At 46.1% G+C, this 24,570-nt stretch overlaps 1 protein-coding gene across 2 annotated transcripts in view; it reads left to right on the top strand.

The window, feature by feature from the left end:
* Positions 1 to 9,296: 9,296 nt before the first annotated feature.
* The window catches only part of nfatc1 (nuclear factor of activated T cells 1), a 36,912-nt gene continuing 21,638 nt past the window's right edge, over positions 9,297 to 24,570 (top strand). For both annotated transcript variants that reach the window (XM_076753716.1, XM_076753715.1), the window contains exons 1-6: positions 9,297 to 9,655; positions 10,995 to 12,036; positions 12,413 to 12,572; positions 17,507 to 17,709; positions 19,819 to 19,991; positions 21,624 to 21,764. In XM_076753716.1, coding sequence (XP_076609831.1) covers positions 9,637 to 9,655; positions 10,995 to 12,036; positions 12,413 to 12,572; positions 17,507 to 17,709; positions 19,819 to 19,991; positions 21,624 to 21,764 — 1,738 coding nt within the window. In that variant the 5' untranslated portion in view covers positions 9,297 to 9,636. The remainder of the gene's footprint in view (positions 9,656 to 10,994; positions 12,037 to 12,412; positions 12,573 to 17,506; positions 17,710 to 19,818; positions 19,992 to 21,623; positions 21,765 to 24,570) is intronic.

The following is a 24,570-nucleotide window of genomic DNA, read 5'->3' on the forward strand; positions in this document are numbered from 1 at the left end:
GTGTAGTTCATCGTGTGGCCACTGGATGGAGATAGAGACCAAACACATGACAGGAGGCGTCAGAGTGAAGGAGCTTTACAGTAACGTACAGTTTTACTGACCTTCAGAGGTGTCGCTCCAAGTTTACTTCATAAAGATAAACTTTAAGGCAATTTAATGAAAAGTTTGGTCACACTGTACAGCTGAGTTCACATATTCACCATGAACTTGTTGCCTATTAGCAAACTGGCTCTTTGTTGATTATTATAAAGCACTGACTCATGCCTCACTCTGGGGGTTAAGCTTATTAATGGTAAAGATTAGGATCATATTTATGTACAACGGCTTCCGTCTTTACTCTCAATAAGCAGTAATTAGGAGGTTTGTTAATGTTGTTTTGCAGCTTTTAATGACTGATGAAGAGCAAGTGTGTTACTATGTGTCTTGAAGTGTCACTAAAAATACAGTTGACAAGCTGCATTTGGCGTACGCAACATTTTAAAACCTGCAAAAAAAACAAGTATTCAGTTTTAAAAATGACTGCTTCGTGCTTCTCCCTGAGGCTTTGAAGTACTCCTTACACACATTTATAACATCATGCAACGGCGGCTTCTAAATCAAAATGTGTTTTGCTTATCGTTCCGTCTCTTGGATGTTGGAGCTTCGCTGCGCAGGATGATGTATGAGCAGAGTTTGTTTTCATGTTCATCTGCTGCAGAAAGAAAGTTTCCCTGCTCGCACCTTAAATCACAGTTTAACAGCCGGACTGGGAAGACAGTCGTGGTCCAGTATGAACTTCACACAAGTGTGACGTGAGAACCTGAGACGACTTGTGCAGCCGTTAAAACTCCTGAAAATATACGTAGACTCAATAGATTGTGGATTTTCAATGATGAAAGGAAGAGTGGATGTAACTTAAAATCATTTCAAATGCACAATATCTAACATTTCCACAGGTGTAGTTGCATTATCCAAACTTTTTGCACCACTGTTCAAACCAAAATCCATAATTTCATTCAAGGTAATGTTCAACATGCAGTGAACTCTCCTGCCTGAGTCTGTTCATCAGCTTTGGTTGCTAAGAGAACTCCCATGATGCCACGCTGCGTCAAACTCCATCTTTTGTTTTCTTTGTTTTGATTGAGAGACCCCGAGCGGCAGAAATGATATACTGTGTCTTTAAGTAGGTAATTGAACCGTGTCAGAAACAGATAATTAATCAGGGCGGAGCATGTGTCTGAAGAGAGCCTCAGTCAGAAAACAGGCTCAGCCGTGCAGTAATCACAGACTGTGCCTTTAAATGCAACATCTAATGTATACAGAACAAAAGGTATGTTTTCCTGTGTAATCAAAGGCGCTCAGTGAGCAAACAATGTGTTATCATTTTCTCCCCGCAGAGGAGGAGGAAGCTCTTTGTGACCCAGTGATGAATGTGATGGTCCGATGGCTTCGACATGTGAAGAAATGCTCTCTTTCATCCGCTCGTTTTCGCCTCGTAGCGTCCGCGGGAGGGAAGGAGCTGCTGTGCTGTAGGTTTGTTTAACGGTTCCTGCAGTGTGGATGTCTATGGGAGATCTCTGTGGTGTGTTTTCCAAAGCAGCTGCAGTTAATGTGCTGCGCGAGGGGCTTTGATGGAGCGGATAATGTTCATTTGACTAATGCTTTATTGTGCTAGCAGAGGACAGTTTGTCTTTGTTGGAATGACCTTCTTCTCATGTAGATTCTGTGGGTTAATTCATGGTTTCCTGATGGAACGCTGCAGTGTTGACATCAGTCTGGGTCTTATTGTCATGTTCGTTATGAAATTTTAGGAATTTAATGAGATTATTCAAATTGATGGAGTCACTGGACAACAGTGAGACCGTCATTGTTCCACGCTGCCGCAGCCTGTAAGTCCAAATGAAGGGAAAAACACCAGAGTGAGGCAGGACAGAACAGAGCTGCAGTCAGGCCCGTTCCCAGCGCCCACCGTCATGGACTCATGTTCTTTTAGGTGAGTTAGGTTGTCCCTCTGTTGGGCTCCCTCACAGACATATTGAGCCCACATTTCTGCAGACTTTACCTGCAGGAATTACCCACAGTTCATTGCATTGTGACGTTAAATACAGGCTTACCAGCAGATGCCCGGAAGCCCAGAAGAAGAATGAAAAGGCCGAGCGCTCTGATTCCAGGGAAACGTTCGGTGCTTCTTAAGATGAAAGGGACACGTAAAAGAAAATGTCAGATACAGAGAAAAAACTATCAGAATGTTAATGTTATAAAAATACAGGAAATACCCACAACACAAATCATGAGACTCAGAATGATGCACTTCCACCAATAAGTTATGAAAAGGCTCTAAAATGAACTGGAAACAGGATGCAGTTCACACACGGAGCAGGACGGGCCAATTAACAAACTTCTGTCCATGAGAATATTAGATCGTAAGAAACATTTGAGATGTCTGACATTTGGTTAAATCATTATTCCGAGATGGTGTGAAACTGCCTGTGTTTCACCATAAAATCATCAAATTTATGTTTGTGTTCCTGAGCCAGGCTGAGCTGTAGGTCTCGCCATGAAGAATACGAATCATTTCCAGAGCTCCGAGCAGAATTTTTCTCTTTTCAGTCGCTGCAGCACTTTGACAGTCAAATGTGTTTACATACATTCAGCGCACACTTTATGTAAAACCTACACAAACCTCCACTGCAAAGCCAGCGAGCTGCTCTCCTGCACGAGAAGCTGCTGCTGAAACAGCTGCACGCTCGCATTTAATGGTGCCTGAGCAGAAACGGTGGAGCTGCTGCATTGCCAGGATGGAAGTTAACAATCTAATGTTTCACCTCTTGTTCGACAAATTGTCGTCTGTCATAAAAACGGACTCCATAACTTCATTTGAAGCCCTCCGGGATGAAAAACACTTCTCATCTAAACTAGATTTTATCCAACCCATAAGTGGGATACAAAACACTTATGCAGCAGAAATTTCAGATGCATGGAGCATTTGTCAAATTAGTGTATTTTTTTTTTACATTTTTGCTGCTTTTTTATATGCTGCAGAGAGACCTGCCATTATGCCATTATGCTATCTTGTTACTAAGCAGCTAAGTGGCTTCTGCAGCCATATTCGGTCTGACTGAGCTCGTTATAGAATTCCACAGCACCCTGTTTGAATTAAGAAACAACAACCAGTAGAGATACAGTTACTGGTAATGATATTCCCTGACTGGCTTGATGGGGGAGAAGAGTTGAGATGTTTTGAAGAAGACCAGAATATTCCTCATTCCAGGGGTCCAACGCTCCAGTATCCATGCAGATACAAAGTACGTTAGAGCTGCAGTATTAGCTGCAACTTTTCAAACATTGACTATGCTTACATGCACACGATTGGGCAATATTCAGAATTTCATACAGGTGCTGTAAACAGCATATTCTTGTTAGATTTAATGAATTAGGCCTTATCCTAAATGGAGTATTTTCCAATTAAGATGAGCAATATGCCGATATTATTCAGTTTTTGGGAGCATTCTTTGGACATGCATACAGCACATTCGCACTATATGTTTTTACCTGTTTACATTCAGCTTTGTGCAGATATTAACTTTCTGTGGTCATGTAAATGGCTTCGTAGGAATATTGTCTGTTTCTGGTGAAAACTGGAATATTTTGTGCGTACACACGTTGTCGCTGTATGATTTTGGGTTGATGAATTTGAGGAGTGGAGCTGTGACCTCAAGTCTGGTTAGTTTTGTGTGCAGCAGAGTGTTCCTGAAAAAAAGCTGCACGGCTCACAGTGAAACCACCAAAGGCACTAATTTTCTGTCATTATCATAATGTATAAACTTGTGTCTTCACCTAAACATCCTGTTCATGCACTTCTTTTGTTTGTTTTTGCCTTCTTTTCTCAGTTTCACCTGCAATCTAAATGAGTTTTTCTCACCGCAGTGAAGAAATATGTTCAAAAAGCTTAATCCAGAGGTACCTTCACACTCACTGGGCTTGTTACAGTCAGTTGTTAGGACACTTGTTAGGATGTTTTTTAGGTCAGGCTTCCCCAAACTTCCCCACGTCGACAGGCTGCCTCACAGGCCCACCTCTGTGTGTTCCACAGCAGCAGACCGGTCTGTGGTAACCACACTTCCCTGCAGTTACACGAGCTCCGTTCTTGGATTTATGTAAACGACCTCGGGCACGTGGAGCCTGTGCAGCCATGACCAACAGCTGAGAGATAGTAAAATGCTGTGTGCCTCGGGGAGCTGTCGCTCACTGTTGTGCTGCAGCTTCACGCCAGCTTTGCGACCGTTAGGGAGAGAAAATGAAGCTCCCGGCCTTCTTCAAACGCTCCCTCGGCTATGAAAACTCCTCCCTTGGCTGTAACCAGGCAACGGGCGCGCACAACAGGAAACAGAGCAGGGGATTCCGTCACAGCGGCCGAGAAAAAAGGAGAACATTCATGGGAGACAGGAAGTCTGACTGTAAGAGAGAGCGGGGACGGTGGTGGGGTGTGGCGTGGAGAGGGGGGGCCACCCCTCCTCCTCTGACAGCCCGAAGAACGTCAAAATGTCCTCATATAAGTGAAAAACAGGCCAAAATAAAGATGTTTATTCCCAAATAGCTCAAACAGACCATAATATGAGGGTTGATCAATACGAGTCACGACACCCGGAGGTGAGACTTCTGGCTTCCGAAACGTCTCGTTCTCAAGCTGTGACAAAAGCAGCATTCTTCATGCCGTGTTCATGCATGTTGACGTGCTGGGTCTTCCTCACACGTCGGTGATTGACTTCAGCTCTAACTTCCTCTGCTTTGCTCTCCTGAGTCTTCTCAGGCCTCGCTCGGCCGAGCCAAAGACCCTTTGAAGTCTCTGCTCGTCAGTGGAGGTTGCAGATTACTTAATGTCCCCTGAAACCAGTTTTCTGGTCACAGTCTGAACTCAACTTGTGGTCATAGAGACTATTTTTAATGTTTTATTATTCTACATCAAGAAACACTTTATAAAATAGCAATTATGAGCGCACATATGGTGAGAGGGGTGTGTGAGCGGCCTCAAAAGCACAAAGAAGTGCAGTAATAAATTTCTCTTCCAATTCATTTTTCCAAAACAAACAGGTGATTCAGCGGTGGGAAAGCCAGCGTTTGGGGCCGGTTGTTTCTTAGTTTATGAATAACTTGCAGCGCCGTCCAATGTTCCATCGTGTTTTTGTTCAGACACAAATAAAGCCAGGCACTGGATTTTGAGGGTTAGAACTGTGGAAAGAAAAGCGAGTTGAGGTCTTTTCCACCTCGTTGCGGCCAAACCACGTCATACCAGGCAGAGTATTCACAAAGTTTGGCAGTGGCCGCATATGGGATGGCAGACGACAAAAATGTGTGGGCTTGTGACAGCGAGACCACCCCCCAACCCTGATGCTTAACCCCTCCCAGACTCTTAAAATAATGATACATCAGATAAAACTTCGGGAAACACAGTTGGGCAACGCTGCTGGCAGTGGAGATCACAGAGAGATGAAACATTTATCTGAATGTTTCCCGGACACAAATGATTTACAGCGTGATTAATTTAGCAATGTGATTGTGTCACTCACTGGCCAGAGAGATTGCGACATGCAGGGTGTTCTGTGCAGCGTGTTGGCTTGTGTCGTCCTCGCTAAGCTGCACCGTTAGCTCACAGCGAAGGTAAATAAACACAGTTTGGGTTTAAAGATTGAAACCTGCGACAGATGTAATGCGACATCCTCGTGATCACACGTACACACCTGACATTTAGTTGAAATCGATGCACTTGGGCAATAATGACGAGCATTAAAGTAAGCCACAGTGTGTGCTCGCTTGTCTCCTGGTGCTAAGATGTCCCTGTGGGATTAAAGTGACAACTCTGAGCCAGTTCATCGTTGCCCAACTGTTGCCCTGTGTGTCACTGCCTTAAACCCTCAATACTGTAGGTGGAAGCAGTCCTTGTGTGAAAGAGTGACTGAACAGCAGCTCAAAGTCTTCTTTTGGATTTCCTCCAGTGGTTGAACTTCTCGCCATGCTTCAGTGATGTAGACGTGTCCTCCAGGGCGTGTCGGTGCGTTGAAAAGTGAAACTGAAACACTGCTCTGCAGCCCGGTGTGCTGCTCCTCTTTAAAGCCCCGTCAGTGGATTGACATATGATCACTTTTCAAGGTGGTGACTACAGTTGTTTGTTTACCTTTTAGCATTCATTTTTCCTGGTTAATTAAAGTCCAATATTCACTATATTTAGGCTCGGTTTTCCTCTGCACCTCCTCCTCCTGAGGGAAATACTGATCTCTTTAGCTGCTCCACTCTGTTCACTGGCCTGGCTCTAATGCTGTGAGGTAGTGGTGGCGTACAGTAGGTTCATCAGAGCTTTAACTGTTTGATTGAGCCAAAATAGTCAAGTTTCAGGCCATGAAACCAAAACAGTGACGTGACTGCTGTGAGAGCTGACCCCCTAAATATTGAAACTTGCGAGTAAAATCGCTGAAGTCTCCAGTTTTGAAAGCAACGAGCAGGACTTAAAGAGACAGATGTTTAACTGTTGGCACTACAGATTAAAAAGACTCCGTGAGACAAACACAGGAACTTGGAAAGTGCTCTGACAGAAAAATGTTCAAATGCTGTGTCATTAGCCACAGACTTGAAAGATTTCATAGGCAGTTTGCTTATAAAGACTCCCGAGCCATGACTTCCTCTCAAACACACTGGGCTGAGACTTGCCGTGTCTCAACTGACCTGAGACCTGATTTAGACTCGTCCCAGGAGACAGCTGTAGTATCAAATAAATTCGGCGTCTGCAGCTTGTCAATATCAAAGCGAGTCTTCTGTTCACTCTGCCGTGTCTACATTATCAACGCAGGACGTCGGTGGTGTTTCTCATCATCTAATGTTCTCCTCTTTCACTAGATCCGGTCTGTAGCGGCCTGTTACCAAGGCGTCCGCTAACCAGCACCAGGCCCGGCTGGAAAAACTACGAGCCCCAGCACCGCCTTGACGTAGAAGGGTCCACGAGTCAATCAGCAGCAGAGCTATTTATTAACTGCAGACGGGTGGAAGTGTTTACTGCAGCACATGTTTCAGTTACACTTAACTGTGCAGTGGCAACACCCCCCACCCCTTTTGCCCCAGTTAAATCCCCCCCAGCCCCATGAGAGATTTCCATGAGGTCAAAGAAACGAGTGGGGTTCTTCAAATGACTGGGGAGCCACCGAGCCACGTCCCCATGATGAAACAGAGAGCTAGGATTTCACAAGTGCCATCACTCCCTCACCAACGCTGCTGCAGAGAGAGCTCTGCCAAAATGAGATCCCAGTGGGTGAGGAGGGAATATTGCTTTGGATGTGGGGCATACATGCCATGTTGTTGCACAATGGAGACGAAATGTGGATGAAGAGCCGCTTTCTGAAAGGCGAAGAAGGAGGTAGAGCTGTACTTTGAAGATAATCGTGCACTTGGACGCTCAGGTTACAGAGTGATGCGTCAAAACGTGCACGCTGTCAAAAAGATCTGAAGCAGTGCACGCTGTAGCTTCAAAAGACGTGTCTGCACTACACACACATTACTACACTCATTCTCGTGTTTCATGGTCTGTTGCAGGTTTTTTCTTTCTTTAATTTGTCATCCACTGAGAGACATCAAACTAAGGGTTTGTGCGTTTAACTGAAATTTCTTAATAACTACTGGATGCATTGTGGTGGACTTTGGCGTGCACATTCGCGTCCCCCAAACGAATAATTCCTCTAGCACAGTCTGCAGGATTCTCCTTGGTTCAAACATATTGAACCTCTTGAAAAGCACCTGCATACCAAATGCTGGATGTGCAAATCATTTTCCAAATTCACAGAGTTTTGGAAATTACACAGAAGAGAATCCCTGAAAGCGCATTACAGGGTGACCACACAGGGGGGCAAACACCTTGTTGCAAATGTGTTACTGTGCACACTTGAGTTATAAGACAACAAACACTTATGACCTTCAAACGAAGACACGTCTGAACAGTCCCTGGCTGAGAGCGGCGCTGGCATGACACCCCACCGCCGCCGAGGATCACACCAACTAGGGCCAGCTGATAAGACGTTGTGCAGCAGTAATGTAGCTTTCCACCTCCAGGGATGGACAGACTGTTAGAGAGCCACCATGTGACTATTGTCATCACAGAAACCATGGGTCTGCTGCCAGCTGCTGAAAGGTCCAGACCTGCCAAAGATAGTAACAACCCTGCCTGCATGGGACTGGATGCACTGGGGAGAGAGAGGCCGAATAAGTATACACCGACCGCAGAGAGCGGCCTCTGAAAAGCTCTATGAACAAATCAGTTCAGCATGTCAAATGACTGGGTATAAGACTTGATTTTTATATAGTGCTTCTATGCAAGTATGGATAATTATGTGTTTTGTGCCGCACAGACGTGCAGTCTGTCAGGAGGAAGTGGAAAGCAATTATTTGCCTTTGCAATAACTTCAAATCCCCACGGGACGTCCAGTGCAGCATCTGAAGGAAGCTCTGTGTCTTCTATATGTCTCATGAAGCAGCAGCTACGTATACGTCCTGGCATGTTCGCCTCCCTCAGCTCACCTGTCCCTGTATCTGCTGCTGCCGCTGCTCCAGCTGCGATCCAAAAGCCCAGCAGCCTTTAACCGAACATCCGTCTGCTGTAAGCGGTTGACGAATGGCTCTTTCAGGGTGAAAATGACAGCAGTTTAATGTAAAATGCTCGTGAGAATTAGTCTGCTCATAAATCTTGATTTAGGAGAGTCCATGTGCAGAGTCTTGCAGAAGCACATTGATGACTCCTTTGTAAATGGTGCCAAGGGGAACAGATAGTGTAGATAAAATGGGTGGAAACCGTAGATTAATGCTCAGTCATAGATCACGGGGACAGGTTCACAGGTTTCTTTTAACATCTGTCACCCAACAAATCACAGTGTTTTATGCTGTGCTGTGTCATTTTAACTCCAGTTATTCCACTGTTTGTATGCAGGAGGATGCTCACCCTGCCTCACATTCTGCTGGATTAGGTGCAGCAGGCGCTGTGGAAGATGTTTTCTTTCCAATCACTGGAGCTTTGAACGAGGCTCTCCCGTAACGAGGCTTATTTTATCCGTCTTCGGAGCTTCGGTGCGAGCCTCGCTAATTGGCCTCCGATGCCTCTGGAAGCCCCATTGTGAGAGAGGATCTCCATTGGACCCATCTGGTGGTCGGCCGTGCAGATGCGTCACAGCGCGGAGGGGCGGTGCGTCGCCGCCGAGGTGATCCCCGAGTTTAAAAGCGCAGAAGTCCTGAGTGCGCCGGAGCAGTGCGTCACGGCGACCCAGCAGAGCCAGGATCCCCCGATATCTGCACACAGCGACGAGAACAGCTTTTCCAAGAGCGCACCGCTCAGTCATGATCTTATTCCACGTGTTTTAATATTTCTCTGATTTTTTTTCCCCACTTCAAAGCGACTTTTCCCCATTTTGAAGTAGCAGCTGTTTTTTTTTCCAACGCATCATTTATTTTGTCTTTGTTTTTTGTTATTTCTCATTCTCGTTGTTTGTTTGCGGCGACACACATCGAGAAGAGGATCCAGGGCAACAGCTGGGGACTATATAAACTCCGCTATATGGATACGGAATCGCTCCCATCTGCAGCTGTACTCAGAGTTTGAACTCAGACGTTGCTCTCTGCGCAAAGAAGATGAAATCCGCCGAAGAGGGTGAGTTTGACTTTTAGTAATGACTTTTTGTCCCCATAGCGCAGTAACGCTCTTAAAGTGGGATTTATTCAACTTTTCTTCACTGTTTGAAACTTTGCGTCACAGTAAACTGGGATGTTCTGTTGGATTAGGGTCTTGGCAGCACTTTCCTCCCAGTTGAATGCCTGCATTCAGCCTCAGCGGATCGCAGTCAGTGGCCGTGCTGAAGCAGTAGACAGGCAGTTTGCGCCCCTCCCTGCTGATTTGGGCAGAGTGGGAGTGGTTCTGCTCCTGTGAGCCTCTCTTGACTAGAAAGTGCTCCCAAAATAGTCAGAATTGAACCTGTGCTAATGACTGACATGGTATTGTGGGTGGTTCAGATGGCAGCGTTCATCTGATGGCAGCCCCTCAGGCTACCTGTCAGGATGTCAGCTAATTCACAGCAGTCTAATTATAGAAAGCAAACATTTCAGTGCTACTGTGTCACACACCGCAAGCGGCATTAAATGTAAGCATCATTTTCTTTTATTACAAGGAGTCATATGGTGCTGCACTGATGTCATACTCTTTATGGTGGGGCCCCTAATTCTCTTTAATTTACAGCAGACAGGAGCTGTGGTGACTGCAGGCTGTCTGTCTGCAGCAGTCGCCTCCATCCGTATCAGTGCGCTCCTCTGTGGTCGCATTCAGCCAGCCTCATGCACCATATAACCACAACTCCCGTTCCCATGTTCCCCCTCCTCTGCCCCCGGCTGTGACCTCAGCCTTCGCCACAGACAGGCAGAGTTTCATATGACCCAGCAGGAGCTTTGGCACGACACCGTGAGCTTCCCCAGGCTGGGTACAGCGTGCACCTTTGCAGCATGCAAATAAAGCCAACATGTCCCTCCTGTGTTTATTTTCGATGGCTGCTGGGACATGAAACAGGCCAACAAAAGCATCAGTGTGTGTTTTCATCATGTTACAGTTTATGGGCTGCAGCGTGTGCGTTAGGTGGCATAAATGTGGCAGCGTGAAGTGGAAAAAAAACACCTTGCCTTTGGTTATTTTTGGACTGGAGTTATTTTTGGCTCCTTTATTCGCGTGTCTCACCTTTGTATAAGCTGAGCCAGTCAGAGATGGCTGAATGTCGGTGAATGTGTTTGGGGATCCCCATCAGCAGAGGCGCCACGTTTTACATTATGTACCTTCTGCAACAAGAAATATCCAAGGCCAAATCTGGTAGGCAAGCTGTTCTTTTGCCATTATAGGCAACAGCTCTCATAAGACTCAACTTGGCAACTCTCTGCCTCTCAGTAAGGCAGCCAGTGAATGTGTGTTTGATTATCATGGTAACAAACTCAGTGTGTTTGCTTTCCAGATGCATATGGCTACACGCCAAATGTCAGCCTCTCCCTCCCACTGGGCAACCCTTGTCCTCCCTCCCAGTACCACAGCCTCCAGTCCAGCCCCACTATATCTGTGTCTGTCAGCGAGCCTCACAGTTACGACACCCAGGACGATATGAGGGTGGCGGGCTACTACTCCTCCTCGAACGTCCGCCCAAATGGAGCCCCGACCCTGGAGAGCCCCCGCATCGAGATCACAGCCTACGGTCAGTTTCCTGAGGATGAGGTGGAGGAGAACAACCTTCCTGTAGCCAAGCGAGTCAACTCCATAGTGACGCTGACCCTCCCCAGTGCAGATGGTTACCGTGACCCCAGCTGCCTGAGTCCAGCCAGCAGCATCTCATCTCGCAGCTGCCACTCCGACGCCTCCTCCTACGAATCGGGCTTCTCCTACAACTATGACAACTCACCCCAGAACTCCCCCTGGCAGTCACCCTCTGTGTCCCCCAAGGGCTCCACCCTCGCCCTGCCAGGTGATGGTTGCCACTCTGGTGGTTCCCCTCGCCACTCCCCCTCCACCTCCCCTCGCACCAGCGTGACAGATGACAGCTGGATTGGTCAGCGTGGCTCCAGGCCCAACTCCCCTTGTGGTGCGAAGCGGAAGTACAGCTTCAACGGCAGCGGGGCATCGCATAAGCACTTCCCGTACTCGCCCAACCACTCCCCTGGACCGTCCCCTCAGACGTCCCCTCGCCTCAGCGTCACCGAGGAGACCTGGCTGCCAAACACCAACCAGTACACCAACTCAGCCATCCTGGCAGCCATCAATGCTTTGACCACTGATGGAATGGCTGACCTTGGGGAGGGAATCCCCATGAAGGCCCGGAAAACCAGCCAGGAGCCCACAGTCAGCCTGAAGGTGGAGCCTGGGGGTGAGGAGCTGAGTCCAGGGGAGCTCTGTCTGGACGAGCACCCCTCAAACCGCCTGCCACTGAAGAAGGAGGGCTACTGTGGTGGGTTTCTGGATGTGCCACAACACCCGTACTCCTGGTCCAAGCCAAAGCAATACATCAGGTAAACCGGGAACGACTGAGTTACAGCTGAAGGTCTGAGTTCTGAAAAATGTCTGTCCAAACCTGAAAAAAAGCCTCCAGGGGAAAAACTTTTTGTCTGCTCTGATTTATTAAAGCATCAAAGTGCAAATAAATTTCAGAAATGTTTCAGTATTTTGCTAACTGAGCAGTTATGTGAGAAGTTGTCCATACAGGCACTTAATATAACAATATTTGCTAAGTTTAATGATGTTTGTAGTGTCATAAGAGGTTTATCTCCAGGTTTGGCGTATCACACTGTTCACATTCTGCACATTCTACCTTGATAAGTGCATCTAAAATAAGCCCTCCTCCCTCCCTGTTAAGTTGACATGTTGGACATGTGTTCGCCCCGACAGCCCATCCCTGCCAGCTCTCGACTGGCAGCTGCCGTCCAGCTCCGGGCCGTACAGCCTGCAGATCGACGTGCAGCCCAAGTCCCACCACCGAGCCCACTACGAGACGGAGGGCAGCAGGGGAGCGGTGAAGGCCCTGGCAGGAGGACACCCTGTCGTTCAGGTAGGTGCTGCTTCACTTTCTCTGTCTCGTGACGTCATTATCTGCCCACAGATTGCATATTTCTACAAGCTGTGAGCACTTAAAGCAAAGCCTGATTCCCCTTCTTTAGAGTGTGTCATCTGAGCATTTTTTATAGGTAAAATAATCCAGTATTTCACAAGACACAAGCAAAAATCCTTTAAAAAAAACCAAACATTTTCACATTCGTCATCTCGTGGCCTCTCAGATCTGACTCGCGACCCCCCCCCCCCCCCCAGACGCCCAAACCATATGTTGGGAACCACTGAGCTAGACTGTTTGGTTTCCTGTGATGATTACACCAACACACGGTGCAGCCATTAGACTCATTTTCACTGCTGCTCCTTACCTCGTCACTTCTCGCCTCAACACTTTCCCTCCCTGCCTTTTACCTCATGTGTTAAAATAGATTCGGGCAGCATGTGTTTCATGGTCCGGCTGTTATGTTATTCAAAGATGTCGCATTTCTGAATGGAATACCAAGGTATGCTATTAGACAAAGCAGTCCACTCAGTCAGTTCCTGTCCAGACACGGGTGACTCAGACTTTTCCATTGCGTTCTCGAGTGCAGCACAGACAGTTACAAAGTGATGTAGCATGGCCAGTAAGAGCTTAGTCATGAGCTTTAACCACAGTAGCTCTGGTGGTCGAGTCTGAAGAAGAAAATGTGGACAAATGCAGATACTGTATGTTTTGGTTATAAACCCATCTGGTCCCCCAACCATTACTCCACACCGCTGACCTCAGCCTCTGAATAAATAAAGGGTCTGCAGCAAGGAGTCGGGCAAAGTGAGTGGTGAGCCGGGCTGTCGGGTTAATCAATAGCTTTTGACATTTTGTTAACACTTTGCAATAAATCCACAAGTTTGCCAGACATTCATCAAATATGGGGCAGAGTTTTCTGTGTTTGACTTTCAGTTTCGATAAAGTGGAGCCACAGTGGAGCAGCTGGCTAAACGTGCCCTTTAGTTTGAATGAGTAATGCTAACATGGCTAAGCATCAGTGTCCTAATTCCACACTACAAACTAACTAAACGAAGTATACTCACAGTACACTCATACCATCCCTATACCAGATTGACAAAGTTAGTGACTATCTAGTGAACATAGTGGTGCATTGATAGCAGCTAAAGGCACAGATGTTCCCTCGGGAGTCGGTAGAGACCAAAAACAGAGCAAAAAGAGACACCAAAACACAACAACGAATTATGCTAATGCTGCTCTGTAAATGTGTGTGCACTTTATCAACTTGATAACATGTCGATGTGTGTGTTCAGCTTGTTGCCTCAGCTTGTTGGGAGAGCTCCAGGAAGATCTCGAGAAACAGTACAATAAGTGTAAATACATCAAAGGATTAATTACACTGATCCTTTGTGTGCTAACTGCAAAAACAACATACTTCGACAGTAAGCACAGACTGTGTGTTATTGGGAATTGGCACATTGCTTGAGTTTCGTCCCACAGAATGATTTAAAGTTAACTTCGACGGTCTCGTGATACATTTTTCACTGAGAAAACAGCATCAGAATAAGGAAACAGAGATTCTGCATTTGTGTGCTGCAGTGGAAACAGATATTTGGAGGCCAGAACTCGTTGTACCATCCAGCGAGTCGCAGCTTCAGCCACACATCTGTGCAGGACGCGCGTGTTTGTCCATGAGAAGGTGCTAATGATTTAATGACAGGGGCTCTGGGTTCACCCCAGCTGAAAAAGAGAGTGTGTGTTCTCTTTAAACTAAAACCCAAACCTCCCCCTTACTTTTCCGCCAGCTACCACCCCAACCACACAGACTTCCCTTTGTTTAGGAAAGTTCCCGTGTGTACGGCTGACATCATTGCGCGCTGCGTCCTGCGGAGGCGGCAGCGGCTAAACCACACACGTTTCTGGCAGCCTCTGACGGAGCTGTTGGAGGGAGCCTCAGAAAAGGCAGCCCCTTCTCTGCGACTTCCTGATTACATGTTACCCACGGCGCTGCAGCCTCTGCTGTGGACGCTGGCTGACGAAGCCTCTGCGGCTCGTCCCGTCACTCCTCTGCCTCAAACCCTGCCCAGACTTTACCGAGAGTTTATTCTGGACGGTCCCGTTTCTGTGCGGTGCGCCTTTTCTCCACGTCCAGCATTCAGCCCTGCTAAGCCAGCTATTTTCTGTTCTTTTTCAATGCCATCGCCGCTGCCTGCCTCAACCACACCCGCCCTTACACCAGCAGCAGGCTGAAGAATGCCCCTCTGAAGTGCTGTGTGCAGTCCTCACCGCAGTTAATGCTCAGGGTTTCATGCTGCACTTTGGTGGAGAGGAAATACCCCCTATTCAAGTCTGTGAGGTCTCTTTTTTTCCCTGTCAGCTTTCATGATCTGCCTCCTGCTTGAAAAACACACCCAACGAGCTGCTCTGAAGTGCATTTTTGTTATTATTTGGAAGTCATGTGCCTTTTCTTGGCCTTGATCCTTGTGATGGAATTCAGATTTCTAAACAGGCTATTTAACAAATATCATGGGGCGGCAAAAGGCGTGACGGGATGAACCTGCCGGACACGCTGAGCCGTCCCGGCCTGGACAAAACTGAAACACAGGAGTCCGTATGTGTGTGTTTGGGTGTGTGATCGTGCTTTCACAGCTCGGGGGATCTATGATAGGAATGGAGAGGAAGCCCCGGCCGCCCTCGCCCCTTTCTCCTCCTCTCTGGTGCCTTGAGCAGCCGGAGTCTCGGCATTCCTCCTGTGGGTGATAATATGAACTAGGGAGGGGTGGCTGCATTGCCAGTGTCAAGCTGACAGGGTGGAGGGTTTACAAGGAGTGGTATCACAGTGATTTAATTGCATCAACAAATCACAACTGTTGTCAGCTGCGTTATGAAACGGATGATTCAGATTTCTTGATTTTAAGATGGCCACTTCGATAATTTCACTTCTTTAAATGTTAGATGAGCACAAATGGCTCGACGGAGGCGTGTTTTTTGGAAACAGTCAGAAACAGCTGATATGGCTCAGCTGACATTATGAAGTTAGATTTTTTCTTTCTTTTTTTTTCGCCCAGATTTGATGCTGATAATAATCCAAAGCAGATAATCAGTAATCTGTCAGTAATTACAGTTTGAAAGTAACCTCGAGAGCGGGCTACCTCACTTCATCACACTCCTTCCTGCTGCCTAAATAAACAGCATTGCTAGGCAGCAACCCATTTCCTTACACAAATATACAGGGCTTTTGCAGGCTCTTAAACCTGACAGGGATCCTCCTCCAAATCACATGTTGTGCCTCCCCAGTCTGAGCCTTTCACTCTCGTTGTGGGCGCTCCTCGCGCAGAGTGCTCTTCTTATGTAAGTAAAAACTGTGGTCTTCATTTCAGCATTTCCCTGCTGGTCGTTTAAGCAGATAATCCCATCCACAGCGGCGTATAATGAGGCGGGGTTCAGTGTCCGCCTCTGTAGCACACTGACAGGGTCTGTGCATGGTGATGTGCACATATTGTCCATTTTTCTTGCCCACTCACGCAAGTTTTTGCTCATTAGGTCTCATTATTCCAGTTTTTAGGCCAAAGATAAGAACAGTACTCCCTTAAGTTCTGCAGCAAAGTGTAGTTTAGTTAAACTCCTTATACAACCAACCAACACCACTACTTCCTTAAACTTCCCTGATTATTGGCTGCTTCTCAAGTGAAGCAAAATTTCTCAATTTTAATGAAAAGAATGGAAAGATTTTAGCCTGTTCTGCGCCCAGTTGTGATGCTTTAGCTGAAAAAATGAAGGGATTTATGAAAATCCATTAATTTAAAGCTAAAATACTGTACATGAAGTGTTATTTCCTATTAATGATATATGTGCAGAATGTGCTAAAACACTAAAAACTACATATTTATTGCACTGGAAGATGAAAATATAGATATTTATGTTCACATACGCGATTGATTTATGAGATTTTCACCGTAATCCAGCTGGAACGATGTGAAGCTGCTTCACAGATGCAACACAAATTGTTCATTTTTGCTGCAGTTTGAATGAGGAAAGCTGCAGTAATGGACTGCAGCCTTAACCTGTCAAACAACATTAAACATGAACTAGTCGTTCGTAATCTATACATTTAATGCATCATATTATTTAGTACAATCCTACATTGGGACCCCTGTCATTAGCTGTGTTTCTTTCAGTTGTTTAGAAGTCAAAATGTCTACTGTTCTGCTGTAGTTCCTCCCCGTCACACTGTATGGGTAACATACATAACTCTCAGACAGTGTGTCAGTAGTAGCCGCTGTTCTCAGATTTCGGCCTGCAGCTTTGGGCTTCTTGCCTGCAGTTTGGGTGGTTGAGGTCATCCTGGCAGGAGGCCTCCTGTCAAGCAACACCTATGGAGGTCTGGGAGTACTTTGGAAGCTGTGGGTCGAGCCCACCAGCTACAGGGAGAAGCACTTCTTTGCTGTCTCCGACTCCATCGGCATCGTTTTACTGATAAAAATCAGAGCAGGGTCACTACTGAGAGGGTTTTTTTCTTTTACCCTGATTGGCTGGGGTTTGGTGGGATTGACGTGACCTTGACTTTTCTGAAACACTAGCTTAGTCTTGTCACAAGGCGAACGCGGCGCTCACAAATCACGACGCTGCTCGCTGTAGGTGGTTTTACTGCTCTCTGGCAGCGGCTGCCCCTGAGATTCTGCTACTGTGGGATCAACGGCTTGGCAGGCTTGACGTGAACTGATTGAGGAAGTGTATACAGGCCACTGGTAGTAAATTAAAGAAGATGAAAAGGGTGATTACAAGATCCTAAATGGGTACTTTGTTTGAAACCCATCATGCTGAGAGGCTGACCTCTGAAAGACCCGCATTTGTTTTAACAGCATGCACGTGGATGCTTTTTTTTTTTTCTTTTTTTTTTTGGGAAAGTACATGAAGGTTTAACCACAACCATGTTCTTTCTCCTCATACAGCTACACGGTTACATGGAGAGCGAGCCTCTGACCCTGCAGCTGTTCATTGGCACAGCCGACGACAGGCTGCTGAGGCCCCACGCCTTCTACCAGGTCCACCGCATCACCGGGAAGACGGTGTCCACCCCGAGCCACGAGGCCCTGCACAACAACACCAAAGTCCTGGAGATCCCACTGCTGCCAGAGAACAACATGCGGGCCCTGTGAGTACAGGGACTGTACCCATACAGTGACATTTGGAAAATCCAAGTAATTTAAGACCTGTCATGAACCTCGAGTCTTGAATCATTCAAGAATCAACATGGACTTGTCTAAAATGACCTTTAAAACTTGGACTTTCAAATTCAAGATGTGTATGAAAAATTTTGTTAAATCTGGTTCAATAGTGAATTTTTTAGACATCTAGAGTCATATTCAAGACTCTCAGGGCAAGTCCAAGTCAAGTCTCAAACTATTCAAGATAAGTCTGAGTGTAGTTTTATGTCATTTGAGACGAGTCCATGTCGAGTTTGGAGTCATTTAAAAGTAGTCCATGTCAAGTTGTGAAAGTCCTTATGGACCAAAGCCAGTCAAGTCAAAACTCTCTGTAAGTAAACCGCGAGTCAATAAGCAAGTTTTTCATGTGTAAATACTGATCCGTAATCTGCCTTTCAAAGCTGTGTGCTTCAGTCCTAACCGAGTCAAAACTAAATCAAGTTAGTCTTGTATAAACTGCCTTGAGACTTGACTTTAACTTCCCAAAAATGTCCTAAAAATAACCATATATAGTGAACATCTGACACCCAGTGAGCACCATCTGCTCTGCAAACTGTTTTCTCATAAAAACCTCTGAGTTGAACTCAGCTGAGGGACCCTTCCAGTCCTCTGCAGGGAGGGAGTGTTGTTGGGCAAGTGAAACTCTACCAAAACATGCAACATCGCTGCTTCTTAAAAAGCCAGCAGTCTGGAGATACGAGGTTTGATGCACAGCCTTCTGCGTGTGTCCATGAGCGCGTGGGCCTTGTGTGTGTTTGGGTTGTGAAAGTGTTGCCCTCTGCACACATTTTATAAGCCTCAGGGATCAGATTACTGGGGAAGCTCTGGGCCGCTAACAGGGACGTGGGGTTTCTGTCTGAGCTGCAGGCAGTAGCAGCCTGCTAGCATCAGCACTTTCTCTGCGCTTTAATGGATGTAACACATAAGCTCCTCTTATACAACGACTTCACCTCAGGATATGGTTTCTGGTTTCTCGTGGAGGACACGCCTCGGAGTACTTACAGCGCAGGCCAGAGATTTGTGGGAGATTTATTCATTTTGACATGTACTGCAGTGTGACATACAGTAGATGTTTTATTATGCGGTATGGAATACAGGCATTATTATAGCTCTGAAATAAATATGCTGACGTGATGATTTAAGGGCGCATATATTAAATGAAATCATTAATCAGCATTGTTTTTTGTCAGCTAATATGAAGCCGCAAATGGCGTCGGTCAACTTGGTATGACTCCAATTAACTCTTAATAAATTCAGTGACGGCATTAAAGCAGTTACCGCCCCTCTTCTTGGTTTGTTGCTTTTGTTTCAGAACTTTTCCTCAGGCACTGAACGGACGCCTCAGTCTGTGGTTCTGCGCTCGGCTTGTCTGCGTAGGCGGAGAGCTGAACAGCTGGGGTCCTTAGCATCAACACCTGATTAGTTCGCCAGCGAAGCCGACCCTGGTGTCTGGCGAGAAGAATGTTAGGGAGTGTTCAAAAGTGTGTAAAAGTTGACATTAACTAGGCTTTGAGGAATGCGGCATCAAGTAGCACGGCGATGGAAGTGCCAGAAACCGTTTGGAGAGGCTCGAGGTATTTAGGTATGAAAAAGTCAGTGCAGTGCAGCCAGAGATGAGGGGGGCTTTTATTATGTGTCTGATGAAGACTTTGACACCGTGAAAGGAAATCATGACAGCATACTCTTGGTTGTAAGATTTGTGGAAGCTGAACTGTTTTTTAGGAAGCATCTCTTGTGGATCGTAACAAAGACGTAATGAAGGTTCGTAGCCGTTCGTTTCTGCTGAATATGAAGGAGTGGGTGCGTTGAGGTGGAAAAGCTCTGTTGGGGGGTGGTGGTGTTAATCTTCTGTTGACATGACTGCTGCCTCCTTCAGGACCGTGTTGATGGAGCCCAGAGAAAAAGATCATTTTTGATTTGGCTGCTGTGCTGCATAAGTCACAGCCTGATTAACTGTGAGAGTATAAACTACATCCTCAGCGCACATGATGGTTCGCCGTGTGGACAGACGGGCTTTGGCACAGCTCAAACTCTTCATCTCATGTCTCCACAAACAGGATCGACTGCGCTGGGATCTTGAAGCTGCGGAACTCAGACATTGAGCTGAGGAAGGGGGAGACCGACATCGGACGCAAGAACACGCGTGTGCGGATGGTGTTCCGGGTTCACATCAACCAGGCCACAGGCAGAACGGTGTCCCTGCAGGCTGCATCCAACCCCATTGAGTGCTGTGAGTACATCTCAGCCTGAACCCCCCCAGTCCCTTTATGTCTCTTAGACAGCACTTAAATGGTCAGATTATATATTGGTGACTACAAACATTGTGGCCAGGACCCCTCTGAAAGCTCAGAGGATGTATTCTCTTGGTTTTAAGATTGTTAGATAATCTTTACTTTTTAGCCACGATTGGTTTGGTACAGACGTGCATGTTCCCCTTAGGATGAACTGTAATCACTTTTCTTTAGCGCCACCATCTTAACATAAGCCTGTTAGCATTGTCCTTGTGAACATGTTAGCATTTAGCTGGATAGCTTTACCACTTCAGGTCTCTAATATTCACCTGAACCATTTAAAAATGTCACAAGATAGAAAGGTTCAAAGCCACTGGATTAATCAATTAGTCAATAGGAAGAAATTTGATGATTGATTCACCCTTAAAGTTATTTATGGAGCAAAAATGTCAAACAGTCACTGGTTCAGGCCTCTCAGATGAGACGATTTGCTGCTTTTCTCTGTTTTTTGTCATTGTGAGTTGAATATTTTGGGTTTTTGGGCTGCTTTTCTGACATCGCCCTGGACCGTGGGAAATGTGACTGCTTTCACCAGTTTCTAAAAGTCAATAGACTAAACCATTAATTGATTAATCAGAGGATGAGCATTAGATTAACCGATAAAGATCACTGCCGCTGCGGAGCTGCTGCATGTGATCGAGCTACATTTCAATGTGACGGTATTCGTCTGTGTGGAAGCTCGATAAACCCCGCCGACTCCCTGCAGTGCACTGGAGTTGACCTTTCACTGGACCGGGATAAAGTCGAGCAGATCAACCACTTCATGTGGTTCTGGCAGTGAAAGATGCCATAGAGATTAAGTCTTATGAGGTAAATGAAAGACAGTAGTTAAACCATGATCTCAGCCCCTTGAAATAGACCATTGTTAGTTTCTGAACGACTGCCACAAAGCAATTGTTTTTGACCAAAATTCACTTTGTGTGTGAGTGAAGCAGAACGACAGACAGACGGAGGGAGAGAAACAGAGAAATGTGGGAAAGATTGATGGTTTCCAAAGACGGAGAATTAGAGTTTTATCAAAATCAGAAAGCAGGAGCATCGAATTACAAAAAGATGATCCTCATATGAGAGCTCTTCAGGTTTTAGTGAACCTCTATTTTATGTATCCCAGTCAATCACAATGAAATTACAGACATCTTTCACAAGAGAGGCCCGGCCAGGACATCAGCGTTGCATTTAGACAGAAAAGGTTTGCAAATATTTCACGGCGAGTAGTATATCATTTCAGAAAAGCTGAAAGCAAGCGAGGAATGAGAGGGCCAAGCCAAAAGGTGGGAGAGAGGAGTAAGAAAAGACAGGAGAGGAGAGACTTCAACCAAATATTTCAGACAAAACATCCACCCTAATTTGAGGAAAACACAAATAAACACAAAACAGAGCCTCTTTCTACTTACTGGCAAACAGGCAGCTTAATTCTAACATATAGAAGTGGAGGTTTACAGCTTTCACCGGCTGCTCTGTGAGAGCGGTCTAGGTAGTGATTCAGCCTCAGTCTGGATGCTCAGGTCTGCATGGGGAGTGGGTGTGTATTAGCTGAACGATGAGGCCGGCTTCTCCTCTCCCTCCCACAGCCCAGAGATCGGCCCAGGAGCTGCCGCTGGTGGATAAGCAGAGCCTGGAGACGTGTCCCGCCCCCGGAGGGGAGAGGATGCTCCTCGACGGACACAACTTCCAGCACGACTCCAAGGTGGTGTTCGTGGAAAAGGCTCAAGGTAAAAAAGGAGGAGTTCTGGAGCGAGAGCGGCGGCGTCTCTGCGCAGCTGCGTGTGTGTGCGTGTGTGTGTGTGTGTGTGTGTGTGTGTGTCCCTCTCCGTTGTTGGAGAAATCCCAGGACTGCAGCCCTCCTCCCTCCCCCTCGCCCTCCCTCCTCTCCCCCCGCCGTCAAAATATCCTCCGTCCTGCCAGAGTGCCACATGTGGTGCACATTAATGCGCTGTATTTTTAACCCAGCAGATTTACATTTGCAGAAGTTTCCATTGCCTGTTCAGCAGAGGAATGGATCACAAATGCAGCATGTGCCGCGTGTGTGTGCGTGCATGCGTGTGTGTGGGTGGCTGTGCACGTGGTGTGGATGCATGCACTTTTGTGTGTGTGTGCCATGCCTCAGTATTTGTTTCTCTTTTTCTTACTTTAAGCCGAGTTGCTTCGGAGGGAGAGGGGACTGCTCCCAGATGTTGATACGAGGAGGTTTACAAACAGCAATTTCCTTGATTAGCTTCAGCAAAGCAACGTGAGGTACAGTTTGGGCCAAGGCTGAGCCGTGTAAACACATGTGATCCTATCAGTCTGTGACTCATTGAAAAAGAGGGAAGCCTTTCATTGTTCCACCTGTGAAAGGAAGAATTCAAGGCCGCCGAGCACACAGGCAGCCCCCTCCCTCCCCCCCGGCCCTGTACAATGGAGGAGTGAGACTGTTTATGAAAACAAGAAGTGATTGAATGAGTGTAGGCCTTGTTCTCGTCTTCCTGGGGGGGGGGGGGGGGGGCAAAGGCAGAGCTGCTTTGAAGACAATAACGTTGGATTTAACGTTGGATTTAACCTCACTTAATCTCTATAAACAGACATATCTGCTCATGAACGCAGAATCTGTCAGCAAGAGACGAGAGTTCGGTATCGGAAGCATCGATTTCCATTTGTAGTCCGAATATCGTTGACCAATCACCTTTGAGTGGACTTTGGTAAACAAACTGCGTGGAGAACAATGGAGGCAGAATGCAAAATCATGACAATTTAGCTTTTTATTAGCTTATTTTAAATCAAAGTGCATTCAGATATCATATCTAGATCTTGCAGAGATTAGCCAAAATGTTGCTAATCGGGCTGTACTCGACCACCATATATATATATCCGCTAGCTGCTAGCTGCACAGGAAGAACGGAAACAACCAGAGGCGAATGTTTCAGGCCAAAGCTGACGGGTTCCATGAGTTAGCCAACAAGCAACGATGAAGTTCTTGTGAAATAAAATTAAATAATTAAAATACTTAATTATGTCTATGTCTAAAATTATGTCTATTTTTTTCTAAAACTTGGAGGCTAGCTCATTAGCTTAACTAGCTAGCTATGTGTAGAAGTTTGAACTTTGATCTTAATGCTAACTAATTTAATGCTTTAATGCTAACTAACTACTTTTTCAGTTAAATTGTTTTTTGGAGATTTTGAATTAAATTTTTCTTCTAAATTTAAAATAATGAGTAAAGTATAAAGTTAATATATAGTTTTTGGGGTGCGTCACTCTGCTACAGGATACATGAGCAAAGTAAAATAGTTCCTTAAAGCAGTACAAAGTAATTAAGACATTTCCAAATATTCATGATCTATAACTGAATGTCCTGTCAATCTTACTCTTCATTCCTCTCCCTGATGAAGACTCTTAGATGCTATGAAAGCTAGAGAAAAGCCTTTTAGCGCACTTTAAGTTAAGATTCCCCGTTTCCAAGAATAAACTGTCACACAGCAGCGAGTTTGAAAAATGTAACTACAACTCCGGCGTAAAAGACGGGGAAGTGGACGGTTTGTGTTGTAGCAACGAAGAGAAACAAATGAGCAGATCTTCAGCTTCACGCTCGTGTTCTGGTCAGCAGCTGCTCCGGTTCTGACCGAGCTCTGAATCCAACTGTCTTTAGGGCCATGTGCAGGCTCTGGACCGGTGTTGATGGGTGTGCTCCCTTGTTTTTGATGAGGGTTTCCCCGCGTCTGGCACCAGCATTAGATTCCTGGGCAATCCTACCATGGAAACACCCTTAAGCCAGGCTTCCACAACACTGCCCTCCCTCCGCTTCCCTCCATCCTTCCACCTCTCTGTCCAAGCTGCCTCTGTGCCACCGGCTCTCAGTTCATTAGCTGCGAGCTGTGGGCTCCCTACGGATCGTATGGGTCTTCTTTACAGCTGCTCTCTGTATAAATAGACAGGCAAATAGATTCAGGAGACAAGTAGAGACACCAGTAATCTCTGGGGTGAAATGGCAGCATTGGTATAATGAGATAATGATGCTAAGAAATATGCAATACTGCTCATTTGTATATTTAAAAAACTCGTATCCTGGCAGAGTCTGGAAGTTATATTATTGTTATTTAACTCGTGCCAAAGCAGAGCTCTGAGAAACAGTTTAACGATCAAACTCACAAATCCAAAGTGGTGGATTTCGCTGCCATAAAGAGCTTAAGCATCTAATTTTACCGGTGGACAATTTTCCTGCAAATTTTCCAATGAAGCACACTTACAAAATGCAGTTTGCAAAGCTGCGGTAACAGAACATGTGCTCATTGACATGATGTGTGTTTTCATGCATCCTCTGCTTACAAGGCATGTGTGTGTGTGTCTGTGTCTGTGTGTGTGTGTGTGTCAGAGTTTCCCCTGTCATTATAGGCAGGACGGGTCACCCTGCCTTAAGAGGCTGCCAAACGAACTAAAAGTTTCATTTGTTTTGGTTTCTGTTTTAGTGTCCGATGGTTGAAATGATGTTTCCACTCTGCTGACAAATGAGATTCTGCTGTGTGTGTGTGTGTGTGTGTGTGT

Source organism: Chaetodon auriga, chromosome 17 (genome assembly GCF_051107435.1).
Source record: "Chaetodon auriga isolate fChaAug3 chromosome 17, fChaAug3.hap1, whole genome shotgun sequence".
NCBI lineage: Eukaryota > Metazoa > Chordata > Actinopteri > Chaetodontiformes > Chaetodontidae > Chaetodon > Chaetodon auriga.